This window comes from Plectropomus leopardus, chromosome 16 (assembly GCF_026936395.1).
Source record: "Plectropomus leopardus strain MGB_pleo_1.0 chromosome 16, ASM2693639v1, whole genome shotgun sequence".
In the NCBI taxonomy this organism is placed as follows: domain Eukaryota; kingdom Metazoa; phylum Chordata; class Actinopteri; order Perciformes; family Serranidae; genus Plectropomus; species Plectropomus leopardus.
Window position 1 is genome coordinate 7,794,835 of NC_142191.1, and position 19,866 is coordinate 7,814,700.

At 39.6% G+C, this 19,866-nt stretch overlaps 1 protein-coding gene and 1 long non-coding RNA gene across 2 annotated transcripts in view; one reads left to right on the forward strand and one right to left on the reverse strand.

The window, feature by feature from the left end:
- stx7l (syntaxin 7-like) overlaps nucleotides 1-657 on the forward strand; it is a 64,229-nt gene extending 63,572 nt beyond the window's left edge. The window contains exon 10 of the mRNA XM_088089454.1: nucleotides 259-657. Within this exon, the coding sequence (XP_087945580.1) occupies nucleotides 259-312 (54 nt within the window). The 3' untranslated portion in view covers nucleotides 313-657. The remainder of the gene's footprint in view (nucleotides 1-258) is intronic.
- On the reverse strand, nucleotides 369-6,948 carry LOC148186811 (uncharacterized). Its single transcript, XR_015779148.1, has 3 exons — nucleotides 6,011-6,948; nucleotides 5,232-5,366; nucleotides 369-498 (listed from the first exon to the last, which is right to left on the reverse strand). It is a non-coding gene; the product is annotated as an uncharacterized LOC148186811 (long non-coding RNA).
- Between the last annotated feature and the right edge of the window lie 12,918 nt (nucleotides 6,949-19,866).

Below are 19,866 nucleotides of genomic sequence, written 5' to 3' on the forward strand. Positions count from 1 at the left end.
ATAATAGCCATCAAATTGTGATACTATAACTTTTTTAAACATTTGGAACAATAACATTTTCCACTGTTTTTGGCATTTCTTGACATACTGAGATGTGACTGCAGCTGTGCCAGTGGGTTGTCTCCATCATCAGATAGAGAAGCTGTGTCCTCTTCATGGCTGGATCCTGCCATGGGAGCAGCTGCCCCTTCGTCCTCTTCTGACATTCCTCAGTTTTTAGTGTCTTTATCACAGTTGATATGTTTCTCTGTCTAACAGCCTCGAGGATGTCAAAGTCAGGCCTTCCTCCTCTCCAGCAGCTCATGGCAATGATGCAGACGTCCCTCTCTTCGAGGAATGCCAGCCACAGGTCACACACTGCTGCACCAGGGATGCCACACCTCAGCTGTCACCCACTCTGGCTCCAACTTCTGACACCACATTGTGTGGTCTGGTCATAAAATGAAGGGACTGGACACAGACTAGATTTTCCCATGGGTCCTTATTCTTTGAATAAACCTATAAGAAACATAAGAACAGTATTAATACTCTAAACTGAGGATTGTAGATAATCACAGTGGTAATAGTGCAGGATGGTGTACTTGTTCTTCTGGTTTCAGTACAACTACTCCAATGTATTTCCTCTAGTACTCCAATAAAAACAGTGCATTAAGGCCACTCCTTGATACCTGTGCACCTTTAAAGTGACTGTAGAGCTTACTGTTGATATAGACTGGACTTTCAAACAACCCAACAATAAACAACATAGACTAAGTAGCCCAAGGACTAAATTACATTGACAAAGGGTCACTATAGACAACTGTACAACAGACATAAGTAGTGGCGGGCTCCTAAATAAAGAAAACAAAAATACAGTACAAATTGAAGCTGCAAGCAGCGATGAAAGGGCCCTTGCACCCAAACATATGTCAAGGTACTGGTGAACTCCAGCTAAAGCTGACGTTTATTTCTGTAAAAAGTCGGATAATGCACGTAGAGAGTTTGGACCCTGGAGTGAGGTATTTGACATGATGTAGCACTTTCAGCACACACTAGATTAATAAATTAATTAATTACTTCATATTTAAACAAAACACCTATTTGGAATGTTGAGTTTGAACATTATCCAGGGCAGGTAAGATTTACGGGCCCCTTCCCAGAGAAGAGTCTAAAGTGCAACTTAAAACACAGTTAAAGTTTTTTCAAGAGGACTTGCCTTCACATTAGCTGAATGACACATTGTGATAATCAAGGGGTTTAGCTCATTGGACAACCATTGGGTTGGTGTACAAGAGGACCCTGTCCCAAGTCCTGCTGGAAGTATTTTATTTTATTTTATTTATGCTGTAAAATATGATTTGGCTGTAGATTCATACAGTTTAGACACTGACTGTGATATTGCTGAACAAATTAAAGTACAGTTATTAACGTAAAGTTGAATGACATGTCGTTTTTGCTAATAAATCAAGTGAAGTGATACTACTGATACTGAATTTTGCCCTGAAAAAACTTAGTTGGATTATCAGCTTGCCTCATATATCAACTAAATTTTCCTCAGATGTGACTACCAACAAATAAGCTGAATGACAAAAATAAATTGTGTAGGAGTTTAGCTCAGTAGACTGTGCATGAAGTTGGGATGCATGAGGTTGTGGGTTCAAGTCTCAGTAGAAACATTTTATTTTATTCATGCTGTAAAATATGATTTGGCTGTAGATTCATACAGTTTAGACACTGATTGTGATATTGCCGAACAAATTAGGTAACGTAGGCACGTAAAGTTGAGTGATATGTCATTTTGGACAATAAATGAGGTGAAGTGGTCCCAAAACAGGTAAAAGCAGTATCTGCAGATGCGTCTGTCGAAATCAAGGAATATCAGCCGGACTCATATATCTATATAGTGTATATAGTATATATAGTGTATATGTATATAGTATATAGTGGACTTTCGACAGACGTCGCTGCCGTTACTGAATTTTGCCCTGAAAATAACTGAGTTGACTATTGGCTCAACTCATCTATCGGTCAAGCTTTTGTGCAAAAGACCACAGTGATTTTGACCAAAAGCAATATCTAGAAGTGTAATATAGTGGTCTATTTATTTAGTTGGAATACGAAAGATCGCTGGTTTGAGTCTAACTGGAAATACTTTATTTTATCTACTCCGTAAAATTTATACAGTTTAGACACTTGTTGTGATATTGCCAAACAAATTAGGCACATAAAGTTGAGTGATATGTCGTTTTTGACAATAAATGGGATGGAGTTGTCCCGAAACAGGTAAAAAGCAGTATTGGCAGATGCGTCTGTCGAAATCAAGGAATATCAGCCGGACTCGTCTATCAGTCGACTTTCGACAGATGTTGCTGCTGATGCTGAATTTTGCCTTGAAAATAATTTAGTTAACTATTGGCTCGACTCATCTATTGGTCAAGCTTTTGTGCAAAAGAAAATCTAGATTCCAGCTAACAGCAAGGTCTAGAAGTTTAGCTCAATAGATTAATCCTTTAGTTGGAATACAAGAGATTAGCGGTTCGAGTCTACCCTGGAAATACTTTGTACTTCTCTGTAAAATATATTTTGGCAGTAAAATTATACAGTTTAGACACTTTCTGTGATATTGCCGATCAAATTAGGCACTTAAAGTTAAGTAACATGTTGTTTTTGATAATAAATGGGGTAGAGTGGTCCCGAAACAGGTAAAAAGCAGTATTGGCAGATGCGTCTGTCGAAATCAAGGAATATCGGCCGGATTCATATAGGAGTTGACTTTCGACAGACGTCGCTGCCAATACTAAATTTTGCCCTGAAAATCTTGATTGATTATTGGCCTGATTTATAGTGTTCCTCTGGTGTCACTGCCATTAAATAAGCTGAATGACAAAAAGTTACTTGAGAGTTGTTTAGCTCAGTGGGCTAAACATTTAGCTGAAGTGCAAGAGGACGCTGGTTGGAACCCAGCTGGAGGTATTATATTTTATTTATGCCATAAAATATGATTTGGCTGTAGATTCAAAAAGTTTAGACACTGATTGTGATATTGCAGACAAATCAAGGTTTTTTTTAATTAATGTTTAAAATATAATTTGGCTGTAGATTCATACAGTCAACTTTTAGAGCTGAAAAACCTTTTGGAGAAGAGATGAAACATCTTCAAGAAACTGAATGATATACTATCCTATGACTTTCTCATGCTATATTGGATAACATACAATACTATGACTTATTTATCCTAAAACAGTAAATATCCTATACTATGACTTTCTCATGCTATTTTGGACAACATAGAATACTTTGACTTTTTTATGATATTTTGGATGACATACAATACTTTGTTAATGCTTTTTTGGATGCCATATGCTAGTATGAACTTTTCTTGCTACTTTGGACAATATTCAATACTTTTTTGTGCTATTTTGGAGGATAGGCACTTTTTTGTGCTATTTTGGAGGATATGCTATACTTTCTATACCACACTATAATATGGTATAACTTATTAAACTCAACATTTGTAAAAAAAAGTATGACATTTTTTAGTCATTAAAAAGTAATTGTATGACTAACAGTCCAACACTACAATCCTTTTACTTACGCTACTAAGAACAGACTAACCATGTCACAGCTCATCTACTGCATATGATTTCAGTCCATTATGCTGACAACGTTGGCACTGACATTATATAATTACCAAAATCAAGTGCCAGACAGCAAGGATGGTCATCCTCAATACTTCAACTGTGGCTCACTGTTCCAAGCAAATGGCTCAGTGCTCACCTCTTCATAAGAGCACTCCCTTCATGCGGCAACATGTTGCTCTGCGCAGACCAGTCTGAACTGCCCCTTGCTAGGACACGGCCGCTCCAGCATCAAACGATATTTTTAATCAAGTGGTCAAAAGCTATTGCACAAACATTCTAAAGTAGCTTAGGTCAACAGCGTCCCAGAGCCTGTTCTGTTAGCTGGAATGCTCCTGTACGCTGCGAACAGGCCTCTCTTTGTGTTTCAGACCAGCAGCCTCACGCCACACCGCACCGCTCTGGAATCCTGTTTGTTTTCTTTCAAATTTCTCAACCTAGTTCACTCCGATGTGGGAGCGCAGTGTGCTGTGCGCGTGCGTGTATGTGCTTACTGTGTTTTAAGGTGTGCGCTAAGTGTGCATCTGTGTTTGTACCAATGCAGTAACAGTATGGCTCATTGAGCATGTGCTCATTTTAAGCCAGTGCCAAAGTTCACATGCTTTAAAGAGGAACATACTGGAGAGTTAAAATAATTATAAACTTGAGCCTGGGTAAATCCAGCCAGCTCCAGTGTAGGTTGTTAATATGAAAAGTTACAGATAGATGGACTAAACTCTGCTTTCCATAGCCAACAGGCCTTGTTTTCAATTCATATTCAATTTAATCAATGCAGGATTTTCTTAAACAGAGTTTACTGTGGTATTTATATGTTTGTCTTCCTGAAGCTGAATTTCCTCTACATTTGGGGATAAGACAAAACCTTGAACTTGAATCTTTTGCTTCACTTTTCTAGACTCTCCCACATTCATTTCTAGTCAATCCACTTATCTAACCAGTAATCTGCAATTATCCACAATACAGAGGGCTTGTTAACGCCCTAAGTGCTGACTGGACAAACACCTTCCCTCTCATACATTTAGTCCTCCTCCCCCTTTCTCCTCATTTCTACTGTTGGCTGACCAAACCGGAGGAATTCATTATCCCGGAAACTTTTTGCAGAACAGTGAGCCAAGCAGGGCAAGGCTATTCTTCTTCCATGTCCTTCCTGACAATGAAACCATGGCATTACAAGCGGCCCATTATGACTGCTACAGATGACCACTGTTCTTTTGCCATATGAACTGTAACCCTGGCTATCTGCAAGTCCTGTTTTCACCCTGAACAGCCTACCTGCATCTGATTCTTCCTGAGAGAAAAATGTCAGGCTCATTACAGCTTTGCTCCAGATAGCCCATCTCAAAAGATTTTACCTGGTTAATAATGGTTTCAATAAAATAAAAGTCTTTGCAAGAGTTGAGTGTGTTTCAAGCGTCTTGGCATATTTAAGTATAAACGATAATATTGCTCTATGTGGATTGAATTTGTGTTGCATCATTAGGGTATAGCAAAGAAACTAAATGATGTGAACATCAACAACTAAGTGATCAATTTAATTTAAGTGAGACAAATATTATGTCTAAAAATATTTAATCTGCTTTCTCATGCACCCATTCACTATCTTTACATACTAACATTTTGGAGGGTTGTGGGGAGCAGGAGCCAATCCCAGTCCAGACTCGGCAAGAGGCGGTGTCCATCCAGTACAGGTTGCTGGTCTATGATGAGGCTGAGACAGTTAACAGTTCGTCAGACTTTCATGTCTTGGGACTGTGGGGGGGAAACACACACAGAAAAGCCCCCAAAGTACGATGAGTAACAAGAAATAATACAACAATACAATATACAATGCATAAAACAAGAGCAAAGAAAAAGGGGGAAAAGATAAATACAACCCAAGACTAAACCCAATCAAAAGAACAAGGATCGATCTCTAAACAGAGAGAGAGAGAGGAACAGAGAGAAGAATATTACATGACACGTCTAAGCTTCACAAGGATGGGATATTAACAAAGTGGTAAAACTTGTATTCTTTTTAATGGCCAGCAGGAGGCAACTACTGATTGCAAAACTTAGTCCAATCATACAGAAATCATCAAAAATGACCCTATTTCTCAATCACAACATTATCTCTGTAAACATTTTCCTAATGAGATTATAGCTTAAATCCCAACCTTCAAGTCTTTTTCAATACAGAATGATGTTTGTTTGTTTGTTTGTTTGTTTGTTTGTTTGTTTGTTTGTTTAACACAACAATTTGGGGCTGTAAAAAGATAGAGGCTTTACAATGACCTGCTCACTCAAGTCATATCAGTAGCAGACACAATATTAAGTTCACTTTTTATGCAGATGATATACAACTGTATGTCCCCAATAAATCCTGCTACCCTGATGTTTACTGTATTATATCTTACCTTGATGTTGTCATAAATTGCATATCCGAATTGTCTTGAAGTTGAATGACTCCTCATAAGAAAGTCAGATGGTGCCTTTTCTGTAAAATCAAACAAGAAGCCTGTAAATTTAGAGAATTATTTTCCTCCAAGCTGTCATTTGATGCACAGGTGACCCAAGTGGCACAGTTTCTCATTCAACTAAAATATTTAAACAAGTTTTAGGTCATTCGTTTGCAAATCTAATGGAAATTTATTTCCTCAAAATTATTATGAATATTATATTATATATTATATTTTTGCATTGTGGGAAAAGGAGTAAAAAGTAAAGTGAAAAGAATTGTATTTGAATGTCTAGACCACAATATGTTCAACAACCTTTCTTTGAGACATTTTTTTTAATTACATAATTAAAATGTGACGGATGATTTAATGCATACTGAGCACTCCTGCTGTTCATGTTATTATGTCATGATGTTTGTCAGAGCATCCATCTTTCGCCTGTCCTTAAAACATTTCTCGCTCTGATGTGTTTGACTTTGTTTCCAAACCTTTACTGCTCCATTTCCAGTAACCTGAGGAAATGCCTTTTCTGGGTTGTCCCACTAAAATGCCACATATAGGCGGCCCCTTCTAATACTGCAGGGTAGGCTGCTCTGAAAAGCCCCTCCAAAACACTCTGCAGGGCGGTGTGTCCTGAATGTCCTGCACCTGCATAAACACACCGAGCCAGGAGAGCCGCCCACCGCCCAGCCAAGCACGCTAAACCACATGTCCAAAAGGCAGGAGAATAACATACCTGGGAACAGTTACCGTGAGAAGCAGAGGTAAAGCAGAATACAGTTAAACCACAAAAAGGTTACAGTCAAACAGCAGGGTAAAAAAAAGGTGCTGCCTCCATTTTTGTGAGTACAAAGTAAAGTTTAAGTTTAGCAAGAACACACAAAACATAGATGGGAACAAAAAAACGGAACATTACGTATGTGTGATATAGAACAAATAACTTGTAAAAGATCCGTGTCTGTCAGACTAAAGAAAAAGAGAAACCAGATGGGTGAAGGAGACAAAGAAAGGGTGAAAACGTCCAAAGTGAAATCAGATTGGGTGAGAAAAACAATTTTCTAGCCCCAGCGATACTTATGTAAAATGAGAATATAAAGGGTTAAAGCAAAAATGTGTTAGGACCTGAGAGAGTGCAAATCGGGCCCCTGAGACAGGCTGCGTATTGACACGCCGTGACAGAACACCTACCTGTCAGACGTGCCCCATAAAGGCTCTCCGCAGTGGGACAAGGCCTCATATTCACACAGCATCACACGACACCTTGTAGTTATGTAACTGTCGCACCCTTCAATCATTGTACTGTAAGTGAGACCTCACAAAGGGCCCTGGTCATATATGCCATACTGCTTTATTGCACAGGAGGCTCCATTTTTGCTAGTGGGCCTCCACTCTTGGTCCTGGGGGATACTCAGCTGTAAAAATGTGATCTCAGAAACAGGAACTGAAGTTAGGGAGCAAAAATGCAATGCTATAGTGCAAATTAGCAATAAAAATACTTGAAAACATAATTTATTCTGGTAATAACTGGACATTATGTTATCACATCTACCAAATGCATTACATGAATCGTAAAAAATCCTAGTTGGCTGCCACAGATTTGACAGATAGCAGCATGATAGCTGCTTCCTGCGTCATCGCCTCCTCCTCCTCTGCTGCTGATGGATTTATACACTGAGCAGGACTGGATACAGCTGGAAAAATAGCAGAGGACTTGCAGTTGATGATGCACGAGATACATATTTGGGGTAACACGTGTGGTGATGATGACACTTTCAGCTGGATTAACATTTGTAAATCTGACAAGCTAATAATCCTTAAAGCAGACATTACAGTATCTGGCTGTGCTGCGTTTTGGCTCTTGATTAAGTCTCATGCTGTTGCGTCAGCCGGAGATGTACTGAAGAATAAACTGAGTTTTAGCTGGACTTGGTTTTTCTATAAAATAAACTTTTATATTGCATTGCATTCATTTGAAACCTGCCAACCAACATGTAGTAAATTTGTTGAAACTAAAAGGAAAATTTTGACATTTATGAAAATGTACTCACTTGTTTTCTTGATGAGAGTATCTATGAATCTATCAATACCACATTCATATGTTATTGCTCAATATGAAGAATGAAGCGCTAAGCTTAGTTTAGCATTAAAACTGAAAACAAGGCAGCCCCATATTCTCCTCCCAACACATTCTCATCCCAACTGGTCAGATACCAACGCTTGGTGAGTGGCCCTGCATGTCAAAATATGATGTGCTAGATACCCTCCAGTGTCCGTTTTCAATGTTCAGGGACATTGAGATGATATAGGTTTGTTAAATGCATTGTGTCTATTAAAAAAATATACAACTTGGGTAAAAGGTTTTTTTAGGTTTAGGCAACAAAAGCATGTGGTCTGTTTTTTTTTAAACAGTATGGTGGTTTTTGTTGTTACATGATATTAGAAACAACTGTCCATCCATCCCTCCATTTTCTACCACTTATCCGGGGTCCGGTCGTGGGAGCAGCAGCCTAAGCAGGGAAGCCCAGACTTCCCTCTCCCTGGCCACTTCATCCAGCTCTTCCCAGGGGATCCTGAGGCGTTCCCAGGCCAGCTGGGAGACATAGTCTCTCTAGCGTGTCCTGGGTCTTCCCCGAGGTCTCCTACCGGTGGGACGTGCCCTGAACACCTCACTTGAAAGGCGTCCAGGAGGCATCCTAACTAAATGCCCAAGCAACCTCATCTGGCTCTTCTCAACGTGGAGGAGCAGTGGCTCTACTCCGAGCTCCTCCCGGATGACTGAGCTTCTCACCCTATCTCTAAGGGAGAGCCCAGCCACCCTACGGAAGAAGCTCATTTCGACCGCTTGTACCCGCGATCTTGTTCTTTCAGTCACTACCCAAAGCTCGTGATCATAGGTGAGGGTAGGTACGAAGATCGACCGGTAAATCAAGAGCTTTGCCTTTTGGCTCAGCTCCCTCTTCACTACAACAGATCGGTGCAGAGTCCGCATTACCGCAAACGCTGCACCGATCCGCCTGTCGTTCTCCAGCTGTACTTATTTTAATGATATATGTCACTAGCATAGTGTGACACTATGTGACATATACTACCACTGATCAAGTGTCAGTATTTCACGAGTTGGGAGTGAGAGAAGATTTCTCCTTCATGCTTGCCAGCAAAAGAGAAATTAAAAGACAACCATATATTCACTCAGATTTTTTCAAATGAGCTTTGTTCGCTCTGCGTTTAGCCTCACCTCATTATTGGCTTGCGGCAACACTCTCATAAACATACCGAAATGAAAATAAAATAAGAAAATTTAGGCCAAGGACAGAGTCTCTACAGATGAACAAACCACCTCACACTTCTAATCAGTCAATTGAGGATTTGGAGGAAGTACTTTTCTGAGTCTTTTTTTTTTTTTTTTTTGAGGAAAACCCTGCATAGTATACCTTTAAGCTTCCCTAGATTGGCCGTTGTCCACATTGTAGTAAGTCCCAAATGGACAGCATGGTTTACTCGCCACTAATTAACCACAAAACTATTTCAAAACTTTCGCTCTGATTCACTCTTGCTGAAAGTGGAAAAGATATTTCTTTCATATTTCCTGTCTGTGTTGAGGTAGGAGAAACATGTGAAACTCAGGTTGTCTGCTTACCGGTTTGACAGCTAGCTGAGCAATGACTCCTTCCTGCGTCATCACTTCCTCCTCACTTTGCTGAGAAATCCACGTTCCACTGTTTCAGCTGGGGGAATATTCCATGTTGTTGTGAAGGGGATGATGGGAGTGTAATATATTCCACTGTCAGTTTGAGAGTGGGCAGGCATGCTGCAAGGTAAACAACACTCATATCACATATGGACACAGTTGGATTGCATTGTCCTTCTTGGTTATCATTACCTTCAGAAAAAGTAGCAGCACTCAAGAAAATATGATACTGGGAGAGCTACTTTTAGAAAAGGAAAGAGAAAACAGTGAGTAACAACAGGCCAGCTGTGACCTTCCAGCAAACAGACACATAGACGAGTAAAGAAGGGTCAGATTGCCACCAGACAGACCTGCAAACAGACGGACAGACATGGGGCGAGGGTGTAGGCTGCCGTCTGACCTTGCAGCTCACAGACAGATGGGGAGAGGCCTTTTCGTTCCAGACGTACAGACAGACAGGGAGGGGTGCTGTTAGCCACTGTGCAGAAACTTCATATCTGGAAACAATTAGAGCAGATGGGAGCCCTGGCTGCTTCTATAAGGCACAGCACAATTCGATCAAGACTTTATTAAGGGAACACTTTGCTTTCCTAATGACCATAACCACCAGTCACAACAGCACAGCTCATTATTCCAACATCATCTTACGAAGCAGCAGCAAACAATATTGTTTTTTCGACTCGTTATTTAGTTAAGAACACATTTGTGTTTACCCTGACAGCCCAGCAAAAGGGAAAGCCCTCAAAGAGAAATATTTTCACAGCCGTTTATAAAGGAACAGTCCACCTCGCGTTAATCGTTCACCTTTTGTTCATTTTCATTAGTCATCTGAGAACGGCGTTGCCTTTTGCAGCCTTCAGCACAAGCAGCTCCATTAGAGGACAGATCTGTTGACTTTGAATGTTCTTTCAGTCAAGACACCACACAGACGCTGGTTTTGCCAAAGAGTCCGACTGGGTTTTCATCGGTAGAGCCAAAACTCCAGCAGTGATGAGAGGCACTCATTGCACACTTTCCTAATATGGGTGTTTGTGGCTTGAACATTGTTCTGTCAAATCGAAGAGGATTTTTTTTTCCTTTGGGTGGATGTTAGTGCCAGTATGGGAAGTCAAATCCGTGGGCTGGTATTATGCTTAAACCACACTCAAAATACTTTGAAGTTCATGAATTTATGCCATTAGTCATACACTTGCTATAGCCATACAAAGCTATGACTAATTTTGATTACATAAGGACAGTAGACAGTATACCTCTGCAGCCTTTTGTCTTTGTATTTTATAAGGACAATGCACATTAATCAACATTTCTGTAAATGTGCCAGTGCTACTTTTCAACTGTAGTCCTTTGGCAAGATGTTTTGAAACCTATAAATGATAAAAAAAAATCACTTAACACCAGCAGGACACCATGAAGACAGCAACAGCCACAACAACCGTAAATACAAGCCAAGCCAAGCAACATGAAACAGCAGAACAACAGCTCAAAACAATAGCACAGCAACAACATAACAGCCTTTTAGCACGAAATACCCATGCACACGACATAAAGCAACAATACATAGCTTTTTAGCACAACTCATGCACACAGCATGAAACAATGACACACACTAAACATAACATGCAGTGGCATCAAGAAACAGCAATGGACAGAATCAGAGATAAAATGCAAGAGTCATAATGTAGACCCTTAATAAGATCTTTAAAAATGCAGTAACAGGTTTACAGTATATGTGTATGCACTAAAACACAGGCAGGCCATGCAACACAAAGTTAGGTAGGTTGTCCATCATATTCAACAATTCACCTTGTCAACAAAACAATCCAGTCACCACTCTTTTAAAGGTTATTTTAGTAGCTGTTCTGATAACAATCGTCTCACAATAATGACATTATCTCAGTAGATGGAGCTTTATGAGTTGTCATGCTGTTATAGATGTTAAAATATCTAGCATTTCTGAGCACTTTAAAGGTATAATTTACCCTTAAATTTAAAGAAAACCAACAACATATTTTTCCATTCCCCCGTGCTGTTGTTAATTGATCTAGATTGTTTTGGTGAGTGTTGGAGATATCAGTTGTAGAGATGTCTGCCTTCTCTCCAGTATAATAGAACTAGATTGCTCTTGGCTTTTGATGCTCAAAGCCTGAAAAAATAAATTTAAAAAACTCAACAGCAATCTCTTCCCAGAAATCATGACCCAGTTACTCAAGATAATCCACAGACCTTGTGAGCAGTTTAACATTAACTATTTTCTTTCTACCAAACTAAATCCACCAACCACATCAACCATGCAGAGGGAAATGTGATCATTATTTTCTTTTTAGCAAAAAAGCCCCTCAAAACCAACTGTGCTCTCAACAGCAGCCTAACACAGTGAGCAGCTGGGTGGATTTCACAGCCAAACAGCCAAATAGCTCATACAGGAGGAGACCAAAACAGAGCTAAAAGGAGAGTAAACATTGGTCATTTTGCCACCTATTTGCCAACGAGTTTGCCATATCAACTTATGATATATATCACAATTAATTAGGGATGGGTATTGTACAAAAAATTCGATACGAATACCCTTAAAGTGATACTAATAGCAACAGAGTACTTCATTTAATACTCAGCCCTAGATATGATCATGTGATATGATCAAAAGCTCCCCAACAGCTATCAACTACACCTCAAAGTCAAATTGTTTTCAAGTTCAAGAATGAACTTTATATTTATCCATTATGACTACAGGGAATAATCCTACAAAGAAGCATAAAAATATCTAAATGCAATTCATGAGGCCTTTTCCCCTTTGAATAAACAACTTTGTGAGGGGTTGTGGATATTAATGAGGTAAATAAACAGCTAAAATCTGGTAAACAGCTTGTAAAGAATTTGTATGTTTGATTGAGCTGCAATAAATTGAGATTTGTGTTACTGGCAGGCAGTTGCTAAATAATCAGAAACTAGTCAACAAGCACTGAAGCAGGAACACTCTGTTTCTGACAGTAAACCAACAAACTGTAAAAGCAGCCACTAGTCTTTATATGAAACTGTATGAGAGCACAGTTCTCCCACTGGCATCCAGTAAATAACCATCCAGTAAAACAGACAGTAAACACACACTTCCAAGACCAGCTTGACATCTCAGGCAACCTCAGATGAATTTAAATGAGAGCCTTTAAAAAGTATAATGATAGAAAAACATCTGAGTTTATTTGATGTTGAGGAATGTTAAGGTGATGTCTTGACCTGGATCGCTGCACATCACAGCTTGAAACACCTGTCTGGGAAGCAGAAACCCACAAAGCAAAATGTCCGTTTTTTCTCAGCTTGAAGTAACATTTACCTTGGCAGTCAATGAGACAAAGCAGCAGCGTGTGATTAAAGCCGATGTTTTTATTCAAGGCTTTTACAGGAAGCTAATTAGCTGAGGTATGCAGTCGTGTGCCAAGCTAATAGGGGGAAGCTGACATTCCTGCAGGGAAGCGGTGGCCTCAGAAAGCTACAGAATATGTATTTACATTCACGGCCTGCTCTGTGTAAGCCACAAGACTTTCAATTCAAACACTTCACAACATGGATTTTTTTTTCAAATTCAAATACTGAAAAAAGTTAGGATGTGGTCTGGCTCAGGGAACCATAAGGTGAGTAAATTTGAGAACACTGAAAACCTGCAGAGGTTATTTTCCCAGTTGTAACTGGATGATAAAAGTCACTTTGAAAATGAAATAAGCATTGATTGATTTGGGAGCTTCAGAGGCTCACTGCTACAGATGCATCCACAAAAAATGGCTAGTTAGGGCAAAACAGTGTAACATGTCACATGTACTCAGCACTGTGTCGTTTCACCTCCATCCCCCAAAGCACTGCACAAAACAACTGCTAACACCCACAAACATCTGGATTTTTAATGCTCACAACTGGGTCAAATGATTCTGCAGTAGACACAGGTTTTAAGTACCTCTGGCTCCAAATGGTATAAACACAACAACCGGGTCAATGTGGTAATTTCAGCTCCTCAACTGGTGAAATGCAATGATGCACAGACACTAATTACTGTCTGTCTCCACCTAAGCAGCACTAAAACATCAACCCAAATTAATCTGCACAGAGTTTGAAAGCAAGATTGAATAAGTAAGATATATATAAAGAGAACAAACTACTAAGAGTTTCCACAGACCTCTTCTTAGTGCTGTCTGCTGTTAAAGCGTTCTCCTGCCTGTCTGTGACGTCGCACCGACACACCAACAAAAAAAACAACCAACACACACACACACACAAGCTGACAAGAAAAGCAGACGCGTGTGCTGCAACGGTGTGTTCACAGGCAATAGGAAAGCAGTTTATCGCCTATATTAAGCAGGATTACCTGTGTTTGAAAAACCCGTGTGCACACACTAATTTTGCTGGGAAAGGGGTACAAGTTTTACCCTGTGATTAGCAATGGGCTGAAAGCATTGAGCAAGAGGGCTACATCCAACTGCTACGAAATAAGCCACAATGTAACTACTCAGGGCAGCCGTTCATGTCCACTAAAACTACTTTTTTTGCCACTGACAGGCTCAGATTGTAATTCTAAGTGTCTGATAACATTATGGAAGGGATCCCTATAGAGACAGATCTTTTTGTTAATGAGTAAGATCTTTTATGTTTAACCAGAAAAAAGCCTTGAAATCACACTTGCCAAAGTCACCAGACTCCAATTAAATAAACAGTAATTTCAGCATTTTAACATTTTTTTATAATGTCTATGAAGGAATTCTGCATGTGTGTGTAGAATCTGTAAGTGACAAGATGTTGCATCGGAAGTGTTCTGGTTTCTGTTTGTAGTCCCAATAATATTGACCATTCATGTTCAAGCCAAAGATAAACAGTCTGTGTGGAGGAGAAGTTTTTTTAAAATGTATTTATCAGCATTTATATGCAGATAAGTATTACAGAGTTTAACCAAAATGACTAGTACAGAGAAGAGGAAGTCTTAGCCTGGATATCTACAGGCTACACCAGATCAACTCGAAATATTTGCTCTTGCAACCCAGAGGCTTATCATCATCATCATCAGATTCCCCCCACTTCCAGTCTTAATGTTAAGCTCAGCTAATCACCTTTCAGCTCTAGCTTCATACTTAAAGGAACACTTCACTACTCAAATGTTCAATTGTATAGTAATTACTCGCCCTGTGTTACTTTGAATTTGTAAAGAAAAAATTGTTTGTCTAGCATGTCTCTAGTGAACAAAGAATCCAAAAACTAAGAAATTCTTGCTGAATTGAAGTGGAAGGGGGTTGCATTTAAAAAGAGCAAGACTACATTAAAACGTGCAGTATAATCCAAGTCTCATTCAGACAGTCGTATGTTCATTACTTCCCAATCAGACAGCTTTTTCAGGAGGGGAACTGAACTAAAAGTGAAACGTATCTATGCTTTCTTTAAAACCAGACTCCATTGAAAAGAAAACAGTAATTTTACCTCACTGAACACGGGAGCTGTTTGTCTAACACTACCTTGATCAGTTGTTTGTTTGGTGTTTTGTGTGGCTTTGCTGAATCCAAACCAAAGCCACACAGCAGCACAAACAAATTGGTGATTTGTTAGTTTGAATCCGTTCTCTTTTTATTTTTCGCCCACCAGAGGAATGTGAGAAAACCAACCTTTTTCTCAATAATGCAGCGTACCACAAAATGAGTTATTGCTATACAACTGATTATACTGGGGGGTGAAGTAGTACTATTACATTAAACAAACAGACCTCCAACAAACTGACAAGCTTAGTCATTCTCAATGTGCTCCAGTTAAATGCTTCTATTGTAGCTGTAGCACTGTGTGTGGCAGGACCCACGCTATATTTAGAAAGTAGCACCTGTAAAGGGCAGACCATCTCTTCAGGGTCATAAGGACTATATGACCCCAAGACTTGGCCTGCTTTCATCTGACCATTGTGGGTCATTGTAACTTCAAGGAAGCTCCTGGTGAGGTCTGAGTGTGCCAGGCATTATGTCTAAGATTAGAAACTCCCTTGACCTCTGGCAGAAAGGTCACTGAAACAGAACAGCAGCCATCCTGGACCCACACGGAGCTGTGTTTAAGTACAGACCAGCTGACTTCCGCATCCATGTGTGTGGCAGTAAATCCACAGCTGAGATGAGTTTCGGCTGTTTGTTGAAAGAATAACAGCCCAAATTCTCATCTGTGTCTCTAGTCTAAACACTTTCCAGGACACAGGTTTTAAAAAGGCACTTTCCACTCTCACTTTCTGCCTTTGACATTTTATCCACCCATTAATATCCCCTTGTTATATCCGTACAAATGTTCCCATGCACTATATCAAGCGCTAGTTTCCACCTGTGAGCTACAGCCAGTCAAAAATTCTTTGCCTGAGGTAGATGAAAGCAATATCTTCTCCCTTGTTAACAAAGACTGGCAAATGCATTCCCCTAGATGTCTCTAACTAAGTGATTTATGAGAAAAATTTGACCAAAAAATGCAATTCACCTTCCAACTATGCCCCTCTGGCATCTAACGGTCAATATATTATACCTCAACCCATTACCCCAAGTAATCCTAAACCCAACTATTTCATGTGGGCCGTGCCTGAAAAAGATTCAGTCTCATGCATGTTTCCAGTCTGAACATTTTCCACCACTCGAGGCTTTAAATAGACACAGTTTCCATCTTGACAGTTCATCTGCCCACCAACCCCATTGTTAAATCTCAACAAATCATCCCAGGCTCCGGATCCATTAGTAGTTTCCACTGCTTGTCTCCTCATAGGCAGGCTTCAAAAAGTTTCCATCACTTTCCAAGTCTTTCATCTCTAAGTGATTGACCTGTCTATTCAACATTGTTAAATTTCAACAGATGAGTGTCCGATCCATTTAAAGTTTTCCCTAAGAGTGTTTTTGCAGACTGTCTCAGAATTGTAAAAGAAAGCAGCGATTTACTTTCCCAGTGCGTCTTTATTAGGCTTTGCTTCACTGATGAAACCCATATTGCAGATGACACAGTGATGTTATGCACGTATTCTACTGTCTTGTCAGGGCTGTTCCCTTGGCCCGTATTCCTTAAATGTGGCTGTGTGTAAGGCAAATACAACTATATGCGGTTATTTTTCCACCACGCTCTTCGAAAGCCAACTAAAATGCCTAAAATGTCAATGAATTACAAAATAACAGTATTTTCTCTCCTGTTCCCCTCATGTTGTTTTCAACTTCTCCACAGGCACGTAGCCCAAGAGTTCAAAGAGGCAGAAATATACAGGCAGGAAAATCATTTTGAGATCTTGGTTTCATGTTCAGTTTACACAGTGGTATATAGATGGTTGGTTTGAAGGCTAAAGCCAGGGAACATTCCTCGAATAGCCTGCCAGCTACCACTAATGGAATTTAGTTTAATGGACAGCTGAGTGCAGATAGGACAACCAAAGCTTCAAATATGGACCCAGTTTGGGAAAAACAGTCTGGGTTAGCCAGAATATACATGCAGATACAGTACATATACATATGCTGTACATATACATACACATGCATGCACGCATGTTGCTGCCAATTCTAGCCTCAAAAATGCCCTACATTTGAATGAACAAATATGGGTTTTATTGCAGGGCTTTTGTACTGTATTATTATATTAAGTGTACATATAAAGTCCATTAAATACTGCAGCATGTTTTGGATAAATCAAAATATCCTTATACAACAGTTTGTATGATATCTGATGAATTAGTGCCCAACATATGGCATTGTCATGTTTCCAACTTAACATAAATTTATGTACTTAACACAAAGTTACATCGGTTACACGAGTTAAGTTACGTAGGTAAGGTTTAGGACAAGAGACATGGTCTGGTGTCCTCAAGCCAGGAATATACTGTTAAGTTATATACTTAACTTAAAGTTATGCAGATTAGGTGTAGAGTAAAGTAAAGTTATGCAGGTTAAGTTTAGGAAAAGAAACATGGTTGGGCATTGTCATGTTATGTACCAAATGTAAAGATTCGTACTTAAGGCAAAATTACATATGTTACATTAAGGCCAGGAAAGTTACGCAACTTAGGTTTAGCTATGGAAGGTTTCATAGATTAGATTTAGGAAAAGTAGAGTTACAAAGTTTAGGTTTAGGCACATAAAGTCCAGACCGTTCAAATTCCAAAGTATTGAAATATTACCACTTTCCAGTGATTTAAGCATAATGTCCTGATGCCAAAAGCCACCTCTCATGGCTGTATGATATGCTGCTGGATTGTGTCACATTGAAATTTTAGAGCATAATATGTAAACATGGAAGTCCATGTGATGAGTTGGGATAAGACTTGTTGTAAAGTCATGTGGGTTAGGTTTGCATGTAAAGTCATGAAGGTTGGGTTTAGGAGAAGAAATATGGACTAGCATTGACATGTTAGGTACTTAATGTAAAGTTACATACTTAATGTAAAGTTATGTAGATTAAGTTTAGGAAATGAGACATTGTTGGGCTTCTACATGTTATGTACTTAACATAAAGCTATGTAGGTTTAAGAAAAGAAACATGATGACAAAATACCCTAAAATTTGGACTCACGAGGGGCATGATCACTATTCTCGAGGAGGAAAGCGTGTTTGTTTAACCCGTCCACCGCCGTCCCACCCCATACGTCCTGATTAGTGGTCACTTGATGGCAGCCTTCCCAATTATGTAGGTTAAATACTAATTCTGGGGCATGAGAACAGCCTGGATAAATATATCTGCACTTTTTTTCCCAAACAGGCATAAAGTGCAAAGTACAAAAAGCAAAATCAAAGACAGATGCTTCTAGAAATACTAAATGCACTAAAAGTGTAACTGTGAAATTAAAGTCTATATCTGGCCCGGTGTGGAACAGAAATGCAGCCTCAGTCAGTGCACAGTGTTCAGTGCGACTGACTGGCCTTCTTTACTTTTGATGTTTATCTTCCAGCTTTAAAACTGCCAGGAAGGTATGACTGCAGCTGCGCTGAATACGAGCACTGTGGGAACCATGGAAACAGCTAAGAAAAGCCTCCTCTGTGACGTCAGCATCAGGTATGACATCATGAACCCTGGTGTGATGGAACTGCACACATGTGAGGTTTCGAAGAAAACTAGAAATAGTGTCCACTTTCCATGCTGGAGGGAGACTAAATGAGGACAGTGTCGTCACCAGAGCCTGATGTGGGCATATAAAAATGTAGTCTGTTGAGACACTGAGTCTGTCATCTCCACACACACCAAAGTTGGAAACTCCCCAGCTGACAAGAGTGTGATGTCACACAGTAGCTATGAAACAAGCAGTGAAGTAATGAGGCTATAAGCGGCAGGCAGCACTGTGCGTAAATCCAGACGAGGATAGAAGGCAGGCCTTGACCTGGCATAACTACACGAGTCACATGATCTTAAATCAGTACAGAGCTAAACCAGGAGCGCCGCTCCCACTGTTTATTCTCTTGGTGAGGGTGGAGGTGCTGAGGGTGCATTTTTAATGGGAAGACTAATAAATTGTGAAATAATACATCAGCAAAACGTTATTATTGTTAATTGTACTGGTGTCAGCGTTATTCCAGAGACTGATTCCAGTTTTCAGTGTCACTGTATACAGTAAGTCAACTCTTGGTCCTGTTACTGCAGTGCTGCCTTGACTAATGCCAGAAACAAATTATTACTGTTAGTTTAATATTTTTCACATCAATCAGCTGATTTGCCAACTACACAAGGGGATTGGGGCCACATGTGAAAGATTGATTTAAGTTTTGACTTTAAAGTAAAGGGAAAAAATCCTCTTCCATAGCCAGCATTTACTCTTTTATCTTTCTGATCAAACTTTTCAAGACTAATGTTGGCACCACACATCAATTTAAATGACAGTCTCTGACATACTTCCAGAAAAGAAGTGCGCAAAGTTTTGATGACTGGTTGCCAATTTAGGGAGCCATCATTTGACTGAGGGATGAACAGGAATTATTTTATCTCATCACTGTCTATAATTTTAGTTGTAACTTTGTCTTAATGTTTTGGGGGTTTTTTTTGGTTTCTGAACAACCAACATGTTCTCTTCCCAAGTCATAAGATATTGCTGCTTTGCAGTGGACTTCAGCATCTACATATTGCACTACAAGTATCCTTCTGCATCTGCTATTGACAATCTTAGATGCAGCTA